This window comes from Pan troglodytes, chromosome 9 (genome assembly GCF_028858775.2).
Source record: "Pan troglodytes isolate AG18354 chromosome 9, NHGRI_mPanTro3-v2.0_pri, whole genome shotgun sequence".
Lineage (NCBI taxonomy): Eukaryota > Metazoa > Chordata > Mammalia > Primates > Hominidae > Pan > Pan troglodytes.
The window spans coordinates 36,845,059-36,866,093 of record NC_072407.2 but is presented as its reverse complement, the minus strand read 5'-3'; the positions used below and the strand labels follow the sequence as shown (position 1 = coordinate 36,866,093).

Below are 21,035 nucleotides of genomic sequence, written 5' to 3'. Positions count from 1 at the left end.
TTGGGTTTTACATTTAAGTCTTTAATCCATCTTGAGTTGATATTTGTGTATGGTGTAAGGAAGGAGTCCAGCTTCAAACTTCAGCATATGGCTAACCAGTTATCCTAGCACCATTTATTGAATAGAGAATCTTTTTCCCATTTCTTGTTTTTGTCAGCTTTGTCAAAGACCTTGTGGTCATAAGCGTGCAGCCTTGCTTCTGAACTCTCTATTCTGTTCCCTGGGTCTATGTGTCTGCTTTTGTACCAGTACCATGCTGTTTTGGTTACTGTAGCCCTGTAGTATAGGTTGAAGTTGGGTAACATGATGCCTCCAGCTTTGTTCTTTTTGCTTAGGATTGCTTTGGCTATTTGGGCTCTTTTTTTGTTCTGTATGAATTTTAAAATAGTTTTTTTCTAATTCTGTGAATAATGTCATTGGCAGTTTGATAGGAACAGCATTGAATCTGTAAATTGCTTTGGGGAGTATGGCCATTTTAATGATATTGAATCTTCCTATCCATGAGCATGGGATGTTTTCCATTTATTTGTGTCTTCTTTGATTTCTTTGAGCCATGTCTTGCAATTCTCATTGTACAGATCATTCTCCTCCTTGGATAGCTGTATTCCTATGTATTTTATTCATTTTGTGGCAATTGTGAATGGGATTGCCTTCCTCAATTTGGCTCTCAGCTTGGCTGTTGGTGGTGTATAGGAATGCCAGTGATTTTTATACATTGATTTTGTATCCTGAAACTTTGCTGAAGTTGTTTATCAGCTGAAGGAACTTTTGGGCCAAGACTATGGGGCTTTCTGCATATAGAATCATGTTATCTACAAACAGGGATAGTTTAACTTCCTCTTTTCCTACTTGGATGCCCTTTATTTCTTTCTCTTGCCTGATTGCTCTGGCTAGGACTTTCAATACTATGTTGAATAGAAGTAGTAAAAGAGAGGAATGCTTGTCTTGTGCCAGTTTTCAAGGGGAATACTTTCAGCTTTTGCCCATTCGGTATAATGTCAGCTGTGGGTTTGTCATAGATGGCTTTTATTATTTTGAGGTATGTTCCTTCAATACGTAGTTCATTGAGAGTTTTTAACATGAATGGATGTTGAATGTTATCAAAAGCTTTTTCTACATCTATTGAGATAATCATGTGGTTTTTTACTTTAGTTCTGTTTATGTGCTAAATCACATTTATTGATTTGTGTATGTTGAACCAAATTTGCCTCCTGAGGATGAAGCCTACTAGATCATAATGGATTAGCTTTTTGATGTGCTGCTGGATTTGGCTTGCAAGTATTCTGTTGAGGATTTTTGAATCAACGTTCATCAAGGATATTGGCCTGAAATTTTCTTATTTATGTGTTTCTCTGCCAGGTTTTGGTATCAGGATCATGCTGGCCACATAGAATGAATTGGGGGGGAGTCCCTCCTTTTCAATTTTTTGGAATAGTTTTAGTAGGAGTGGTACCAGCTTTTCTTTATACATCTGGTAGAATTTGGCTGCAAATTCATCTCGTCCTGGGCTTTTTTTGGTTGGTAGTCTGTTTATTCCTGATTCAATGTAGGAGCTTGCTATTGGTCTGTTCGGGGGATCAGTTTCTTCCTGGTTCAGTCTTGGGAGGGTGTATATGTTCAGGAATTTATCCATCTCTTCTAGGTTTTCTAGTTTGTGTGCATATAAGTGTTCATAGTAGTTTCTGATGATTATTTTTATTTCTGTGGGGTCAATGGTAACATCCTCTTCATCATTTCTTTTTTTTTTAATTTGAGACAGAGTCTCACTCTGTTGCCCAGGCTGGAGTGCAGTAGGACCGTGTCGGCTCACTGCAACCTCCGTCTCCTGGATTCAAGCAATTCTCCTGCCTCAGCTTCCCGATTAGCTGGGATTACAGGTGCCCACCACCACACCCAGCTAGGTTTTATATTTTTAGTAGAGATGGGATTTCACCATTTTGGCCAGGCTGGTCTCGAACTCCTGACCTCAGGTGATCCACCCACCTCAGCCTCCCAAAGTGCTGGGATTACAGGTGTGAGCCGCCTTACGTCTTACCAGGCGTAAGACCAGCCTGGCCAAGATGGTGAAACCCTGTCTCCACTAAAAATACAAAAAAACTAGCCGGGCGTGGTGGTGGGCGCCTGTAGTCCCAGCTACCCGGGAGGCTGAGGCAGGAGAATGGCATGAACCCAGGAGGCGGAGCTTGCAGTGAGCCGACATCATGCCACTGCACTCCAGGCTGGGCAACAGAGCAAGACTCCATCTCAAAAAAAAAAAAAAATTTTTTTTTGGTAGAAACGGTTATAAAGAAAAAAATAATCGTATATAAAAAAGGATCCTGTATGGTAAATATTTTTCTTAAAGTAGTATGATTATTTAAAAAAGAAAAAAATGTAGGACAAATCAGAGTGTCCAAGCAAGTCATGGGTGTTGTGTATAAGTTGTGATAAGGTTTGTGAAGGGGGATTTACAAAAGGAATTTTGTATGTGATTAAGTTGACTAAAATTTAAAAAGAATTATTCATAATAGTCCTTCTAATATTGGTCCCCTATATTAAAATAAGATTTTCTTAAGGTATTAATTTGATCTTAGTGAATTTTTTTTTTTTTTTTTTTTTTTGAGACAGAGTTTTGCTCTTGTTGCCCAGGCTGGAGTGCAATGGCGCCATCTTGGCTCACTGCAACCTCTGCCTCCCAGGTTCAAGTGATTCTCCTGCCTCAGCCTCTTGAGTAGCTGGAATTACAGGCACCTGCCACCAAGCCCAGCTAATTTTCTGTATTTTTAGTAGAGACAGGGTTTCACTATGTTGGCCAGGCTGGTCTCGAACTCCTGACCTCAGGTGATGCACCCGCCTCGGCCTCCGAAAGTGCTGTGATTACAGGCATGAGCCACCATGCCCGGCCAATCTTAGTGAAATTATAAGACATTTTGTTTTTAATTCTGAAACCTGTTTCTTTTGAAAACTTCTCAGATTCATATCTTAGAAGTTCAGCTTTTGTTGTGTCTCACTGCTTTCAGCTTATTCTCCTCTTGAGAAGGCCTGAAATGAGAAATCTCTCCTCTGCTTTTTTATCAGCTTCTGTAACTTTTTTCCTCTGGTTCTAACTGTTGTTGTGGCCTGATGCTGAAAAGTGGTATCTTGAAGGTCTGAAAAAGTAATGCTTTCCTCCAGTATAGCTTGATTCTGTACTCTTGACTTTTCTTGATATGTCTAAATTTTTAAATGTAATTAGGAAACTTCTCATGCAATTACTAACAGTCATGTATTCCTTTGCTATGCTATACTCATAACTTTGAAAACACTCTTCCTGTGTCTGATTAAGTTCAGGTACTCTATTCTTCAGGTTTGATTTCTAGGTTATCTAAATGGGCTTCTCATAAGGAGAAGCAATCACACTGCAGATGTTTCTTCTTTGCCTTTCTGGCAAATGGCTTAAGAAACAAGATTTTGCATTTTATTAAGATAATTCCTGGCCTGGCATGGTGGCTCATGCCTGTAATCCCAGCACTTTGGGAGGTCAGTGTGGGCAGATCACTTGAGGTCAGGAGTTCGAGACCAGCCTGGACAACATGGTGAAACCCCGTCTCTACTAATAATATAAAAATTAGCCAGGTGTGGTAGCGCGTACTTGTAGCTACTCGGGAGGCTGAGGCAGGAGAATCCTTTGAACCTGGGAGGTGGAGGTTGCAGTGAGCCGGGATAGTGCCACTGCACTCCAGCCTGAGCGACAGAGCAAGACTCTGCCTCAAAAAAATAAAAATAAAATAAAAAAGATAATTCCTATATTGTCTGTATTAATTTTTTGCTTCCTTAGGAAACTTGAGCTTTAAAAGAGTTAAGGCCAATCACAGTGGTTCGTGCCTGGAATTCCAACACTTTGGGAGGCCAAGGCAGGCAGATCACTTGAGCTCAGGAGTTTGAGACTAGCCTGGGCAACATGGTGAAACCCTGTCTCTACAAAAAAATATTAAAAAAATAGCTGGGTGTGGTGGTGTACGCCTGTGGTCCCAGCTACTCAGGGGAGCCTGAGGTGGGAGGATTGCTTGAGGCTGGGGGGCAGAAGTTGCAGTGAGCCGAGATCGTGCCACTGTATACCAGCCTGGGCAAGAGTGAGACCCTATCTCAAAAAAATAAAAATAAATCAAACGGTTAAAATTTGTATCTTCATGTCACTTTCTGTATTGCTCTTGAAGTATTTTGACTGTCACTCTTGATTAAATGATAACTATTCTGTTTTTATCAAATATTTTGAGGCTTTTTACATCTTTGACAAATGTCCTCAAAATCAAATAAACATTGCTAATTCTTTCAACATGTAAAACTTTTACATAAGTCAATTTTGTAACCTTGCCTTTTGGTTTTTGGTTTTTGGCTCTTTTGTTACTTAAAAGGGTTTTAAGGGTTAAGTGTCTACTCACTTCCATTCCCACCTGGCTTAGAATGATTAATTGGCTATAAGTTTTTTTACTCTAAGTCCCTTGGCCATAGGGATCCCACCAAGGGACATGATGGACCTGGGTCAGGTAGCCACACCATCCTGGCAACAATATGGGACAAAATAAAAGTTTAGCCATTTATGCTGCCTCTGGCATATCTTGATCAAAAAACAGAAATTTAAACTAAAAAATAAAGTCCTAAGCACCCCACCAATCGAATGGATCCCCCTTGACCAAGTGAACCCCCAAGAAAAAAAAACTTAAAAAAAAAACATAGTTCCCAGCCATAAGAGGACAGGAGGTCAGACACACCTCATTATACCCTTTTCCTTTTGTGGTTTAGACACAGCAACTGACCAGAGTTAACATTAAAACATAACAAACTCTTTGTGGCAATAAGATACCAAAGTATAAATAGGACCTAAGGCCATGCCAGACAAGAGTTAAGTCTCCACTCCAAGGAAAACATGGGTCATATGTTACATATATGTTTGTTCAATATGCATGTGTCAGGACCACCTTCATAAATATTTATAGTTCCTTCTGTAACCTGCTAAATATGTATATTTAGCCAACCTGTCATCATATCCCCACAGGGGCCCTGGCTACAATTGAGAGTGAGGAACAGGTTTATTAACTTATGGATATGAGGGCCACATATTCTATAGCTAGTACCTATCTATGCCCTGATTCACAGAAGACTATGATGGTTATGAAAATGTCAGGGAAATCTATGACTTGCTCCTTCCTTCAACCTTTAGATTGTCATCTTGGAGACCATGATCAATGGGAAAAACTAAAAAAAAAATGAACCAAACTCGAAATAAATAATTTAGCAATTGCCAAATATGTTAAGACTCTAGGCACTATACTAAATTCTATTCATGAGTTTGCTTCTAGCAGGATCACTTATCCCACAAACATGGCCCTCCATCCTTCTCAAGTGGGAGACCAGGTCCTCCTAAAAACCTGAAAGGAACAAGGACCTGAACGTCAGCTTGCTACCAGGTCAAATGGTTTTGTTTCACAGTTGCCCCACATGAACCCTGTTCAACAGGGAGTAGCCAGATGAGAGACAACATCCCATTGTCCCTAATTCCACAAGACTGTGGAATGAGCCTTTCACAGTGGGGAATTGTAACAGTGAAATAGCAAAGAACTAACATAACTAACTCAATTTTTGTTTAAGTGGCCTTTCGCCATTCCAGCTAATTCTAGAGCACTGAAATAATATGCAAAAACAGTAATCATGTAATTTTTACAACTAAGTCTGGGATTAAAGGGTAAGTATCTAAACAACTAACTATGTTTTGTTAAAGATTTACAGGAGCATTGTGAACTGACCAAGGACAAAGAAGTTTCCAACCTCCTCTGACCCTTGCTAGTGCCCAGATATCTGCAGTCCTCGGTCACCTCTTGATCCCAACCCCCTCCTCTTCACTTTATTCCCCTCCCATAAAAACTCTCCAGCCAACCTGAAAATTTAAGATGGTGCTTTAGCATACAGTTCACCATCTTGTCAATTTTGCTGGTTTTCTGAATGAACCTGGTTTCCTCCCATCAACCCTTGTCTCTTGTGTCTGGCTTTCTAGCAGCAAGCCGTTGAACCTGGGTTCAGTTACACTTATGCTGAAAGTAGAATAGAGAAGGAAATGGAAAATAGTGGATCAATCAAGGAAGTACAATATTCAGCCAATATGAATCGCAGAAAAAGCAGAGAAAACAAAGGTAAGGAAACTAGCAAAAAATTACACAGGAATATTTCCTAGAATTGGAGGGCACAGATCTCTAGAGTGAAAGGGGGCATTGGATGCCATGAACAATAAATGAAAACTTATCCCAAGCCTCAGAATCATAATTTTTTTTTTTTTGAGTCAGGGTCTCACTCCGTCACCCAGGCTTGAATGTAATGGTGCAATCTTGGCTCACTGCAACCTCGGCTTACTGCAACCTCCACCTTCCAGGCTCAGTTGACCCTTCTGCCTCAGCCTCCCGAGTAGCTGGGACCACAGGCAGGCACCATCATGCCTGGCTAATTTTTTTTTGTATTTTTGGTGGAGATGTGTTTCACTATGTTGCCCAGGCTGATATTGAACTTTGAGCTCAAGAGATCTGCCTGCCTCAGCCTCCCAAAGTGCTGGGATTACAGGCATGAGCCATCGCACCCAGCTATTTTTTTTTTTTTTTTTTGAGACAATGTCTTGCTCTCTTGCTCAGGCTGGAGTGTAGTGACCCAATCACAATTCACTGCAGCCTCAACCTCCCAAGCTCAGGTGATTCTCCCACCTCAGCCTCCAGAGTAGTATGGAGTTTGTACCATCAAGCTAATTTTTAAAAAAATTTTTTGTAGAGACAAGGTCTCACTATGTTGCCTAGGCTGGTCTCAAACTCATGGGCTCAAGCCTCCTAAAGTGTTGGAATTAGAAGTATGAGGCACTGTGCCTGGACAGACTCATGAATTTGAGATCACCAGGGATGAAAAGATTTGAAAGGTTCCAGTGGGAAATAAAGGGTCATGTGCAAAGTCATGAAATCAGAATTATTGTTAGAACTCTTGATTGCAATCAAATGCTAGAAGACATTAGAGGAATATCTACAAAATGCCAAGGGAAATGATTATTAACCTAGAACACGATACACAGCCATGTTATAAATCAAATGTGGGGTAAAGAAGACATTCAGGGATATGCTAGGACTGTGGGTTTGATCTGATCTTCTTCAGCTCCTTTCCATCTGGGTAAATCTGCCTTGGTCAGCTAAGGAGTAGGACCAGTTTCCCAAGCTGCTCTCAATTTATTGTCTCTGATATAAGCACTTTAATCAGTTTATGGCTATTTAATGCTAGGAATTGTAGAAAAATGAACAGGTAAAATTAGTAAATAGTGAGACATTACAAAGTTTTCAAGAAACAATAAGATATTAGCATTAGTTGTTATATGATATTTATATGACTTTACAATTGAAAGACTTTTTATTTATTTATTTATTTATTTTTTGAGACAAGGTCTTGCTTTGTCACCCAGGCTGGAGTGTGGTGGCCCAATCTTGGCTCACTGCAACCTCTGCCTCCCAGGTTCAAGTGATTCTCCTGCCTCAGCCTCCCAAGTAGCTGGGATCACAGGCTTATGCCACCATGCCCGGCTAATTTTTGTATTATTAGTAGAGATGGGATTTCACCATGTTGGCCAGGTTGGTCTCCGACTCCTGACCTCAGGTGATCCAACCACCGCAGCCTCCCAAAGTGCTGGGATTACAGGCATGAGCCACCACGCCCAGCCTGAAAGACTTTTTAAATATGCTTATATGAAAGGAAAGATCATATGGAAGGCACACGAAGGCCTAGAAACTGGCACATGATAGGGCCTTTGGTGGACAGAACCTAAAGTGATTCTCAAGGCTTGCTCACTTCTGGTATTTACTCCTTTGTAGAATCTTCTCCTGATGAGTTAATAAAACCCATGACTTCTTTCTAACCAATAGAAGGTGATGAGATGTCACTCTTGTGAAGATGTTATATTATATAAGGCTTCATTTTATAGCAGGCACACTCTAGAGGTCTCTTTGCTGGCTTGACAGAGTGAGGGCCATGCGGAGGAAGCTGATGTGGCAAGGAACTACAGGTAGCTTCTAGGAACAGCAGGCAGCTTCTGGACCTATGGTTGCCTTATTGTTTCCTGCCCATAAAGGGTTTCAGTCTTACAGATGCATCAGAATGAATTCTGCTAATAATTCAGAGAGACTTCCCAGTGGAGTTTTCTATAGTAAAGCCTCCAGATGAAAACACCTTGACTCCAAACCTGGCCAACACCTTGATTCCATCCCTGTCAAAGCTTAAGTAGAGGACTCTGCTAAGCTGTGCCTGGACTCTGATAGAAACTGTGGGATGTGTGTTGTCTGAAGCTGCTAATTTGTGGTATTTTGTTATGAAGCAATAGAAAACTAGTATAGTGTTCAATACATGCTAACTTGCATTGCCTAGAAAGACAAATATCATATTATCTTACTTATATGTGGAATCTAAAAAAGTCATACTCCTAGAGTCTGTAAACCCAGAGACTCCAGAGGCTGAGGTGAGCAGATAATGTAAGCCCAGGAGTTTGAGGCTGCAGTGAGCTGCAGTGAGCTATGATTGCACCATTGCACTCCAGCCTGGGCAACAGAGTGAGACCCTGTCTCTAAAAAAGAATTAGAAAGTCTTTTTCGTTCCATTGTCTGGATGTGCCACAGTTTATTTATCCATTCACCTACTTAAGAACATCTTGGTTGCTTCCAAGTTTTGGCAATTATGAACAAAACTGCTTACAAACACCTGTGTGCAGGTTTTTGTGTGGACCTGAGTTTTCAACTCTATTGGGTAAATAGTAAGGAGCATGATTGCTGGATGATATGGTAAGAGTATGTTTAATTTTGTAAGAAACTACCACTGTCTTCCAAAGTGGCTATACCGTTTTGCATTCCCACCAGCAATGAACAAGAGTTCCTGTTGTTCCACATCCTCACCAGCAGGATGTTTTGTGGTGGTAGTGTTTTAGATTTGGGGCATATTAATAGGTGTGTAGTGACATCTCACTGTTGCTTTCATTTGTAATCCCCTAATAACCTATGATGTCAAACATCATTTCATATGCTTTCTTGCCATCTGCATATCTTCTTTGGTGAAGTGTCTTAGTCTTTTGCCCATTTTTAAATTGACTTGTTTGTTTTCTTGTTGTCAAGTTGTAAGAGGTCTTTGTTTATTTTTGGACACATTTTATCATACATGTCTTTTGCAAATATCTTCTCCCAGTCTGTAGCTTGTCTTCTCATTCTCTTGATAAAAGTAATTTTAAGGAGTATAAATATTAACATTCATGTCTAACTCATTTGGATCCAAAAAAATTTAAGGTGGTCTAAATGTTTAACATTAAATAATACTGAATAATAATCAATGTTCACTTATGTGTATGATACTTCGTATTACTTCTTTTAAGCTGGAAGTCTTGCTATATTACTCTTATAATTTAGCATAACATTACTACTGATTTTTTCAATTATGTATAGATATAGCTCAAAAAATAACTTTAGTATTAAGGAGTAATATATTTGCCTCAAACACTATATTAAATATTTAAATTTTGTTAAAGAAAATACCACTTTCACAACTGCAACTAAATTGTCTAAATAGAATGCTAGCCCCATTGGGTGAAAGATATACATTGACATCATGCTATAAATATTGTTTGAAAACACTCAATGGGTTGTTCAAATTTAATTAATATAATATCATATTTCATTATGTGCCATTATATGAGGAAGAATGCTTAAATGAAACAAGCAATAAATATTCACTTGGTATAAAGTTTATTTGCATGTGTAAAAAGTGTATATAACAGGAAACCTCTTAAAATAAAAACATAATAAAGTTTTAGGAAAAATATGAATTTAGAAAATGGGTTGCTTTTTCAGATCACAAAAATACTGATATATGTGTACTAAATTACCTTAAACTGTTGAGGTGTTAGAGAAACATTTTTCAAAAAACAAGAAAAGTTGGAGGTTGGAGGAGACACAAAATATAGAAGAATGAAGTTACTGATATATGTCACACATGTTTTAAAATGACCACACAGGCAGAATCTACAAAAGAATCAAATTCTTTAAAAATACAGAAATGCTAGAGATTCCCCTAATAGTGTTAATGGCATACATAACATTCCAAATCAAATAACTAATAAAAATTTAATTCACATTCAATTAAAACAAAAACAATATGAGTAATGTGAAATTGAGTTTTTGTTAAGCACTGACAAATCTTTTAGCATTAAAAAGTCTCTTGTACGTCTAGGAAGAGTACACACACATAAATTATCTGAGAAGTAGAAAAATCTGGATTAGAATTTTAGAGGCAAACTTGAAACCTAAGACATGGAGGACACTGTTGCTCTGCAGGTTTTAATTGTTCTGAGAGTTTTCTCTATGTATTTGTTCAGAGGGCATTAAAAGACGCAAAACTTGGGGCCAGGCACAGTGGCTCACGCCTGTAATCCCAGCCCTTTGGGAGGCTGAGGCGGGCGGATCACCTGAGGTCAGGAGTTTGAGACCAGCCTGGCCAACATGGCAAAACCCTATCTCCACTAAAAATACAAAAATTTGCAAGGCGTGGTGGCAGGTGCCTGTAATGCAGCTACTCAGGAGGCTGAGGCAGGAGAAATCCTTGAACCTGGGAGGCGGAGGTTGCAGTGAGCCATGATCACTCCACTGCACTCCAGCCTGGGTGACAAAGTGAGACTCCTTCTGGAAAAAAAAAAAAAAAAAGATGCAAAACTTTGACACAGCAGGCCAGTGTGGTGGCTCATGCCTGTAATCCCAGCACTTTGGGAGGCCGAGGTGGGTGGATTGCTTGAGCTCAGGAGTTAGAGACCAGCATGGGCAACATGGTGAAACCCTGTCTCTACAAAAAACACAAAAATTAGCCAGGTGTACTGAGGTGCACCTGTGGTCCACCTACTTAGGAGGCTGAGGTGGGAGGATTGCTTGAGCCCCGAAGTTCAGGCTACAGTGAGTTGTGATTGCACCACTGCACTCCAGCCTGGGTAGCAGAGCAAGACCTTGTCTCAAAAAATTAAAAATAAAAATACTTTGACACAGTCAAAGTTTGTGCTCTCTTTAATTTTTTTCATTATCAAAAGAGAATATTCTATATAGAATTGTCTGTCCTACCAAAGGTATGACCTTGTAAATGTGTATTTGTCTTTTCAATCCAATTCTCCTTTTATATCCATATTTTACTCATTTCTTAATTGTAATAAAGTGGAAAACTGATCTAATTATATATAAAACCTTGTGTCAAAATAGATTTAATGATTAACACTAATCAATTGCCAGGAGACAAAACACAAACAAAACAGATAAACCAAACAAAACAATAAATCTACCACCAAACTTACAACAGGAATAGAAAATGGTGAAAGCAACAGAAATATATGTGACTGATACAATGTTGAGATACTTTCCCTTCAATCATTATAAGCATTTGTCAATAACAGTTCTATCATATTTTCCTTTTTATATTTAAAGTATCATGATCTCCACATTGGATGCTCTATAAATATCACAATCTTAATGATGAATTCTAGACTCATTCAAGTTAGAGCAACTGCTTTACACAAAATGATAGCAGTAGACAAATCTAGGCAGCTGCTTGGGTAGGGTGGGGTTCTCACAGGTTCTGAAGCTAGCTTGCAGTTAGAATTTTGGGAGTCAATAGAAGTAAATGAATTCATGAAATATTTCAAATTATGATTCAGTGCAAGATACATACATATCTTATAATTCTATTCATCATAAATATTTTCATATGTATATGAGAATACATCTAAATATATGTAACATGTACATATATAAATGTATGTATATATGAGAAATGCTTGTAAATTTCTGTCCCAAACTTAGAATTATGTACAAGATCCCTGAATTTCATAATTCGAGGCAGTGTAATTTTATAGGCATGACATGGGACTAGAAAAGTGTGCTCACTCATTCTAAACCCAGTTGTCACCAACCTGCTAGATTCTGGGCAAGTTGTTCTTCCATGCCTTAGTGTGATTATGGCAAAGTAGAATTTGCCTGTAGCCCTTTAAAGAGGATTAAAATAAGTGCAAAGTGCAAAGTCACATGAGCAAAAGTGCTTATGTAAAGCCAAGACACAAGGAATAGCAAGATTTTTATATGCAACGTGGGTAACTTTTAAAAGCAAGTTAGATTTCCTAATTAAATGTAAATGTTGCTAGATGATTTATTTGCAACAAGCAACAAAGAGACTGAGAATCTAAAAGTATAAAGTCTTTGGCAGTCTGTAATGATTAAGGACTTACTTTTATCTGCCTTAAGATGATGCATCTTAAAAGAGAGACTTACACTCACATATGCACTGTAATATGATTTATGCTTTCTAAACTTTTAATTTGGTAGGAACTATCAAACATGTGGGTTTGCAGTCTCACTCCTGTAAAAATTATAAAACAAAATAAACAATGATCATTTTATAAGTGATCCTAAATGATAAGAAAATGTAATGCCTGGCAAAAACATAAAGCACAGAAATTTCTATTCTATTTTTCAGGAGTATGTTATTTCTTGAGCTCCTGGAAGAGGAAACAAACTCACATATACCTACATACCCACCCAGATAAATTTGTGTGCATATACTCCAGAAATTTATAGCTTATATGCTGCTACATTCTTAAGGAAAAACTGGTTATACATATGATTTAGAAGAAGAGACAAAGAATGGGTTTATATGACTATGGTGTTTTCCTTTTGTGTTCAGACATATTAAGAGATGCAAAAGGTTTCTGGTAACATTAATCAATATTATTTTAAGAGCAGAAAAGCAAATTACTTTTTCCACATTCTCAAACTATTATGAAGTTTAACAAATTTCAAAATAATCATATGTAGTTATACAGAGAGATAATTTTGCAACGAAGATGGGAGTATTTACTAATCAGTAACAGGGGCAACTTCATTAAGGTCTAGTGTCTCCTAGATTTTAGGTCTGTTTATTTGATAGCATAACAACCCTTGCAAATCCTTTTCATTGCAAACTTGTATCTTCTGAAGAACTAACTTCATAGCAAATAGTATTTTTTAGAAGAAGAAAACTACTGACCCCACTACCTATAATAAAACATGACTGACAGCAAGAGTTAAGAACTAAACTCTGCAAAATATGATGACTGCTGTGCAATAATTTAACATATAAAACCAAGTGATTATATTAAGGTCACAGATTTATACTGAAATGTCAAATTCTGTGAAGTATTTCTAACCCCCCGCCAAAAAAATCCTAAGAAAGAGTAGGTCCAATATCTTTTTGGATAATCTTTTTTTTTTTTTTTTTGAGATGGAGTCTCACTCTGTCGCCCAGGTTGGAGTGCAATGGCACAATGTCGCCTCACTACAACCTCCACCTCCCGAGTTCAAGCGATTCTCCCACCTCAGCCTCCCCAGTAGCTGGGATTAGAGGCACCCGCCATCATGTCTGGCTAATTTCTTTTGTATTTTTGTAGAGACGGGGTTTTGCCATGTTGGCCAGGCTGGTCTCAAACTCCTGACCTCAGGTGATCCGCCCACCTATCCCTCCCAAAGTGCTGGGATTACAGGCGTGAGCCACTGCGCCCAGCCTGACTTTGGATAATCTTAATGGTTAGACATTCTTGCTTTTTTAATATTCAACACAAGAAATCTATAACCTTTATCTGTACAAAGGATCCAAAGAGTTCACTAATTCTACCTATGCTCTTTATAAGAAAGATTTTTTTTGAACCATTAAAACAAACATTACAAAAAAGTGCTTTCTTCTTAACTGCAAGGATATAGAGTCAAAAAGTCTCTTATCAAGCTGATAATGATCAAGTTCAGGTCCAAGATGCAGACAGAACTTCTGTGGTACAGTACATGGACTTATTCTTCCTTTATTCCTTGCAGTTTGTCATAAAAAGTTGGATAGTCATGTCTTTTGTGGTCTTCTTCTTCTTCTTCTCCTTCTCCTTCTCCTCCTCCTCCTCCTTCATCTCCTTCTCCTTCTTCTCTTTTCTTCTTCTTTTCTTTCTTTCTTTCTTTTTTTATTTTATTTTTGAGATGGAGTCTTGCTCTGTCGCCCAGGCTGGAATGCAGTGGCGTGATCTCAGCTTACTGCAACCTCTGCCTCCCAGGTTCGAGCAATTCTCCTGCTTCAGTCTCCCAAGTAGGTGGGACTACAGGCATGCCCCATGACGCCTAGCTAATTTTTGAATTTTTAGTAGAGACCGGCTTTCACCATGTTGGCCAGGCTGGTCTCGAACTCCTGGCCTCCCAAAGTGCTGGGATTACAGGCATGAGCCACCATGCCCGGCCTATCTAATAACACAAATTTCTTATACCAAAATGACAAGGTAGTCAGTGAGATGGGAGAGACATAGATTTTTTAAATACCCTAAATCCTTTTGTGTGCCCAGGATATGGTGGTGGTGGTGAAACACTGTGTTTTCTGGTCAGTGCCACTGCCTGTTCATAAGAAGGTAATCCTGCATCCTCCACAGAAGGCGGCAATGGAGACAAGGCAGCCTCCTCAGGTCTTCTGAAAATGATGGAGGGAGTGTGCCTCCCCCTTTCATAGACGGCTGAAGAGCTAAGCAGAGAGACAACATTTAGGTCTAGGAAAGGTAGCATTTTTAGGTTGAGATGACAATATTTAAAAATCCAACCAACTATCTTAATAAACATTAAACACAAGGTATTAATATAACAGTTTTATTTTACCCCCAGACTCTGAAAGTCTTGGTACAGTGGAAAGACCAAGAGCTTTGAGTCAGACATGGGTTTGAAATCTGATCCTGGGCCGGGCGTGGTGGCTCACGCCTGTAATCCCAGCACTTTGGGAGGCTGAGGCGGGCGGATCACGAGGTCAGGAGATCAAGACCATCCTGGCTAACACGGTGAAACCCTGTCTCTACTAAAAATACAAAAAAAAAAAAAAAAAAAAAAAAAAAAAAATTAGCCGGGCATGGTGGCGGGTGCCTGTAGTCTCAGCTACTCGGGAGGCTAAGGCAGGAGAATGGCGTGAACCCAGGAGCAGAGGTTGCAGTGAGCTGAGATCACGCCACTGCACCCCAGCCTGGGGGGACAGAGAGAGACTCCATCTAAAAAAAAAAAAAAAAAGAGAAATCTGATCCTGTCATTTCCTAACTATGTGACCAAAGGCAAGTTACCGACCTCAATTTTCTCCTCTCTATAATGGGGCTAATATCAGCTGTCTCCACAGAGTTGGTTTGTGTGGATTGAGCAAGATGCATGGAAAGCTTCTAGCAGTGTCTGGTGCACTAGAAAAAGGACTCAAAACAAGTGAATTCCCTTTTCTCTTACTCCTGGATTAAAACTTTTTGAAAGTATGATGTGAAACCAAAACCAAATTCAGGCTTTGTTGAAAGGTGGCGCAATTCCAGACCAAGGAAATAGATGTCACAGAGGTAATCACAATAGGCTGATGCCTGTCTCTCTCCTCCATTCCCTCCTGCAGTCCTGCTGCCTGGCCAATCCTTCCTAAGCAGTACTTTCTTCACGTCATTCTTCTCCTCAGAAGCCAAACCCGCAGCATACTTCCAGCTGAGTCAAGTTCTAAGTCCCGTGCCTTCTCTTCAAAGCCTCTCTTACTGCAGCCACACCTTATTTTTTACAGCTCTCTGCTCTACCAAGGCAGCTTCTTTACACTCCCCTGCATGGGCAGTAAGTTCTCAGCCCTTCTCTGTGCTTTCACTAGTATCATTCCCTTTCTCCAAATATCATCTTTTCTCCCCTCAGCTCTAATCTAAGCCTAACACTTAAAAAAATATATATGGCTTAGTTCAAGTCTCACCATTTTCACTAAACCTTGTCAGCCAATGAAATGCAACATGGGCCTGGGGTCTTAAACCTATGGTTTTCCTTTCTCACTTGTGAAGTACAAATTATGATTTAGACATTAATAAATCAATCTATTTAGGCTATTTATAAAGTATCTATACATACATTAACCTCCTATAGTTATGGCTAATGAAATAATTAAAATGCATAGGGGATGGATAAGCCATTCTCCATGATGTGCTTATTTCACATTGCATGCCTGTATCAAAACATCTCATGTACCCCATAAATATATATACCTACTATGTACCCACAAAAAAAGGAAGAAGGAAAAAAATGCATAGATAACCCCTAACTTCTAGTCAATATTTACAATATTCTTCCCATCAAGAAATAGTTTAGCAGGCCCAAAATACTGCCAACTTTTCCAAATTAAATCAGTCAATATGTCTCTTAGAGCACCATTTTTCCTTTTGAGGTAATAATGAGATCTGAATTGGAGGGAAGGAGAGAGAAAAATTGCGAGAGAGAAGAAAAGCAAAAGGTCTGTGTAAATCTAGGAACTGGATAATTGGCCCTTCAATAGTTGAGAGGTGACTGAGAGGATCACAAGTTTACTTAGAGAGCTCAACACAATTCCTCCTCTGTCAGAAATCTGGAATGTATTCATGGTAGGCAGTCACTTGCCACATTCATTAGCTCATGATGAAAAGTTCTATTCGTTTGCTTACAAGATAAAGGAGGAGACAGATATTTTATTTGAATAAATAAATTTTTACATGTTGACTTTCAAAATTTAATGTATGGAAACAATGTAATAATTACATCAGTCATTAAATATCTACACAGTGTTTTCTTACACATCACAATCTTACATGACTGAAATCAGAAAGTATGCACTAATAACATCTCAAACTGGCAACATCCTATGATGCCTGTTTTCCTCCACAAAATATAGGAACTAAGAAATGAAAAGGTCTTTTCATTTCTTGGTTTATTATTATTATTATTATTATTATTATTATTGCGACTGAATTTCACTCCTGTTGCCCAGATTGGAGTGCAATGGCACAATCTCAGCTCACTGCAACCTCCACCTCCTGAGTTCAAGTGATTCTCTTGCCTCAGCCTCCTGAATAGATGAGATTACAGGCGCCCACCACCACACCCGGCTAATTTTTGTATTTTTTTTAGTAGAGACTGGTTTTCACCATGTTGGCCAGGCTGGTTTTGAACTCCTGACCTCAGGTGATCCACCTGTTTCAGCCTCCCAAAGTGCTGGGATTACAGGCGTGAGCCACCGCTGCCAGCCTCTTGGCTTGTTTTTACAGATGAATGAGGCAAACTTTTCTGACGATGATCTTATTTTTTACTCTTTTCTTTCTCAGCTTCTTTGTCCTTCCCCCTACTTTCAGATTTGCAAAATATAGAAACAAATAACTCTGCTGGAAGAATTTCTTGGGACAATAGATGAAAAGTACTTTAGTAAGTATTTACTAGTTAATGCTAACATAAGAGAATGTCTAGTAAACCAAGTTTGGAATGTCCTCTGAAACTCAGAGAGTTGCTGAGGGGAACAAAGTGAGACAATGGATATAAAGATGATCTGTGAACAAGAAGCATTACACTGTGCTAATGTTAAGTATAACTAATCGTACTTTTAAAATAAAAGGTATCCAGGGTTTTAAATTTTATAATAACACACCCGGAAGACATGTCATAATCACAGTGCCACTTTACTTCCTGCACTCGAATTCTGCTCCATCCCTTATGCAGGGAAGAAGCTAGAAATGTTTCAGGGGAAAAAAAAGGCAAAAGGTGAAAAACATAGTGACGCAGAAAAGTTGGAAAATGAAGAAAAGCAGGGGAGAGAAGAAAGTGTAAGCACGAGGACACTAAATAATGACTGTGCTATTCACAGTCATTGAGTGAAACTATTGCATATGAGGACATACGTGAACTTTTTTGAAAAACATTGTGAATGAGGTGAAAAAGAAGAAAAGAAGAACCTCTAAAGACAAATTTTGCCTATTTCTTCATTATCTTGTGGATTACTCCCAGCTTGTGGAGAAAGTCACACTGAATAAAATCTTAGTGAAAAGTCCTAGAAAGACCTTGCTCATTTCCTGTCTGCTAAATAGGGGAAATGAATAGAGCTCTGCTAAACAAATTCTTCCTTACTTTCTCTAACTTCTCAAATTTTTTATAGGCTTTATAGGGACAAACTCCTTAGTTCATGCCCATAATTCACATAATGCATTGGGGAACTTTTCAAGAATTCCAGCATGGGGCTAGAATGACCATTTATGTTCCTCTTCTGTCTGCTGGCAGCTCCTCTTCTTTCTGCACCTTTATTGTGGGCATCCTTTAGGGGCTTTGTCCTTTTCCCTTCTGTCCCTTTACTTTATTTTTTTATATTTTTATTTTATTTATTGAGACGGAGTCTCGCTCTGTCTCCCAGGCTGGAGTACAGAAGCGCAATCTGGGCTCACTGCAACCTCTGCCTCCTGGGTTCAAGCGTTTCTCCTGCTTCAGCCTCCTGAGTAGCTGGGATTACAGGCATGCACCACCACGCCTCGATAATTTTTTGTATTTTTAGTAGAGACGGGGTTTCACTATGTTGGTCAGGCTGATCTCGAACTCCTGACCTCGTGATCTGCCCGTCTCGGCCTCCCAAAGTGCTGGGATTACAGGCATGAGCCACCATGCCCGGCCAACTTTATTTTATTTTATTTTTTGAGAGAGGGTCTTGCTCTGCCACCCAGGCTGTAGTGTGGTGGCGTGATCTTGGCTCACTGCAGCTTCAATCTCCCTGGCTCAATCGATTCTCGCACCTCAGCCTTCCAAGTAGCTGGGACTACAGGCATGCACCACCATACTAGGCTATTTTTTGTGTTGGTAAAGATGGGGTTTCACCATCTTGCCCAGGCTGATCTTGAACTCCTGGGCTCAAGCCATCCATGTGCCTCGGACTCCCAAAGTACTAGGATTATAGGCGTGAGACACTGTGTCCAGCTCCTTTATTACACTTAGAGAACTTACCGACCCTCATGACTTCACCTTTAATCTTCCAATAGGTGAATCTTAATTTCACACCTGTTGCCTTAAATTCTTTTTTTTTTTTTTTGAGACAGAATCTCACTATGTTGCCCAGGCTGGAGTGCAATGGAGCCATCTCGGCTCACTGCAGCCTCCACCTCCCTAGTTCGAGTGATTCTCCTGCCACAGCCTCCCGAGTAGCTGGGATTACAGGCACCTGCCATCATGCCTGGCTAATTTTTGTATTTTTAGTAGAGGTGGGATTTCACCATGTTGGCTAGGCAGGTCTTGAACTCCTGACCTCAGGTGATCTGCCTGCCTCAGCCTCCCAAAGTTCTGGGATTACAGGCATGAGCCACCACCCCTGGCCAAATTCTTACCCTTTCTTTTTTTGTTTTCCAAGTAAAAAGACTTTGTGGCTGGTATGTACATATATATATATATGTATACATATACACATATTATATACAATATATAACATTACATATAATATATAAAACATTAAATTTTCCATTTTAATCATTCATAAGTGTACATTTCAGTGGTATTAATTCCACTCACAAGGTGCAACCATTTCCATTATCTATTTCCATAACCCTTTCATCACCCAAACAGAAACTCTGTACATAAGAAACAATAACTCCCCATTCCCCTTGCTATGATTTGAATGTTTTTACCCCGCTCAAAACTCATGTTGAAACTTAATCCTCAATGCAACAGTACTAGGAGGTGGGGCCTTTTGGGAGGCTTTTAGGTCATGAGGGTCCTGCCCTCATAAATGAATTAATGCTGCTATAAGAAGGGGTTGCAGGAGTAGTGCCCTCTCTTTCTTCTGCTCTTCTGCCATGTGAGGAATAATGTTCCTCCCCTCTAGAGGATGCAGTGTTCAAGGCACCATCTTGGAAGCAGAGACTGGGTCCTTATGAGACATACAACCTGCTGGTCCCTTGATCTTAGACTTCCCAGCCTCCAGAACTACAAGAGATAAATTTCTGTTCCTTATAAATTACCCAGTCTCAAGTATTCTGCTATAGCAGCACAAATAGGCTAAGACATCCCTATCCTCCCAGCCCAAGGTAATCTCTAATCTACTTTTTGTCTCTGTGAATTTGCCTATCCTAGATCTTGCCTATCCTAGGCATTACATATAAGTGGAATCATACAACAGTTGTTCTTTTGTGTCTGGCTTCTTTCACTTGGTATCATGTTTTCAGGGTTCATCCATATTGTAGCACGTATCAGAACTTCATTATTTTTTATGGCTGAATAATATTTCATTGCATGGATATACCACATTTTGATGGACACTTGGGCTATTTCCATCAACCCTTTGGTTATTTGAATAATGCTACTATGGACATTGGTGTACAAGTATCTGTTTGAGTTTCTGTTTTCAATGCTTTTGGATACAAATCTAGAAGTGAAATTGCTGGGTCATACAGTAATTCTACATTTAACTTTCTGAGGAACTGTCAAACTTTTCCACAGTGGCTGTACCGTTTTACATTCCTACTGGCAATGTGAATATGAGGTTCCAATTTCTCCATATCCTCGCCAATACTTGTTATTTTAAAAATTATTATTCCAGCTATTCTAGAATAGCTGGAATTACAGGTGCATGCCACTGCACCTGGCTCTCACTGTGGTTTTGATTTAATTTCCCTTTCCTTAATATCAACATTGAACACCTTTCAAGTGCTTGCTGGCCATTCATATATTTTTAGAGAAATGTCCATTCAAGTCCTTCACTAAAAAAAGTGGGTTATTAGTCTCTTTGTTGTTTTATCCTTTCTTGAGCTATCTTTAAAATATAAACTATTTTGGCCGGGTGCAGTGGCTCACACCTGTAATTTGCCATTGCACTCCAGCCTGGGCAACAAGAGCAAAACTCTGTCTCAAAAAAAAAAAATAAAATAAAATACGAACCATTTTGTCCTGTCAAATCCAAATTTTGTTTTCTTGCTCCCAGCTTCCATATATATATTTCTTCAGCACAGAAGCTTAGGTTCAAGTCATATTGTTCCAACATTCCCAAGTTCTTTCTTTCTTTATTTTTTTGAGACAGAGTCTCGTTCTGTCGCCAGGCTGGAGTGCAGTGGTGGGATCTCGGCTCACTGCAACCTCTGCCTCCCGGGTTCAAGCAATTCTCCTGCCTCAGCCTCCCGAGTAGCTGGGACTATATGTGTGTGCCACCATGTCCAGCTAATTTTTGTATTT

The 21,035-nt window shown here is 39.4% G+C and overlaps 1 protein-coding gene across 2 annotated transcripts in view; it reads right to left on the bottom strand.

The window, feature by feature from the left end:
* Positions 1-9,741: 9,741 nt before the first annotated feature.
* Positions 9,742-21,035, bottom strand: part of PRRG4 (proline rich and Gla domain 4) — a 29,412-nt gene continuing 18,118 nt past the window's right edge. Inside the window, exon 6 of one of the 2 annotated variants that reach the window (XM_521881.9) lies at positions 9,742-14,568. In XM_521881.9, the coding sequence (XP_521881.4) occupies positions 14,337-14,568 (232 nt within the window). In that variant the 3' untranslated portion in view covers positions 9,742-14,336. The remainder of the gene's footprint in view (positions 14,569-21,035) is intronic. The other variant, XM_009460187.4, reaches the window with a different exon arrangement.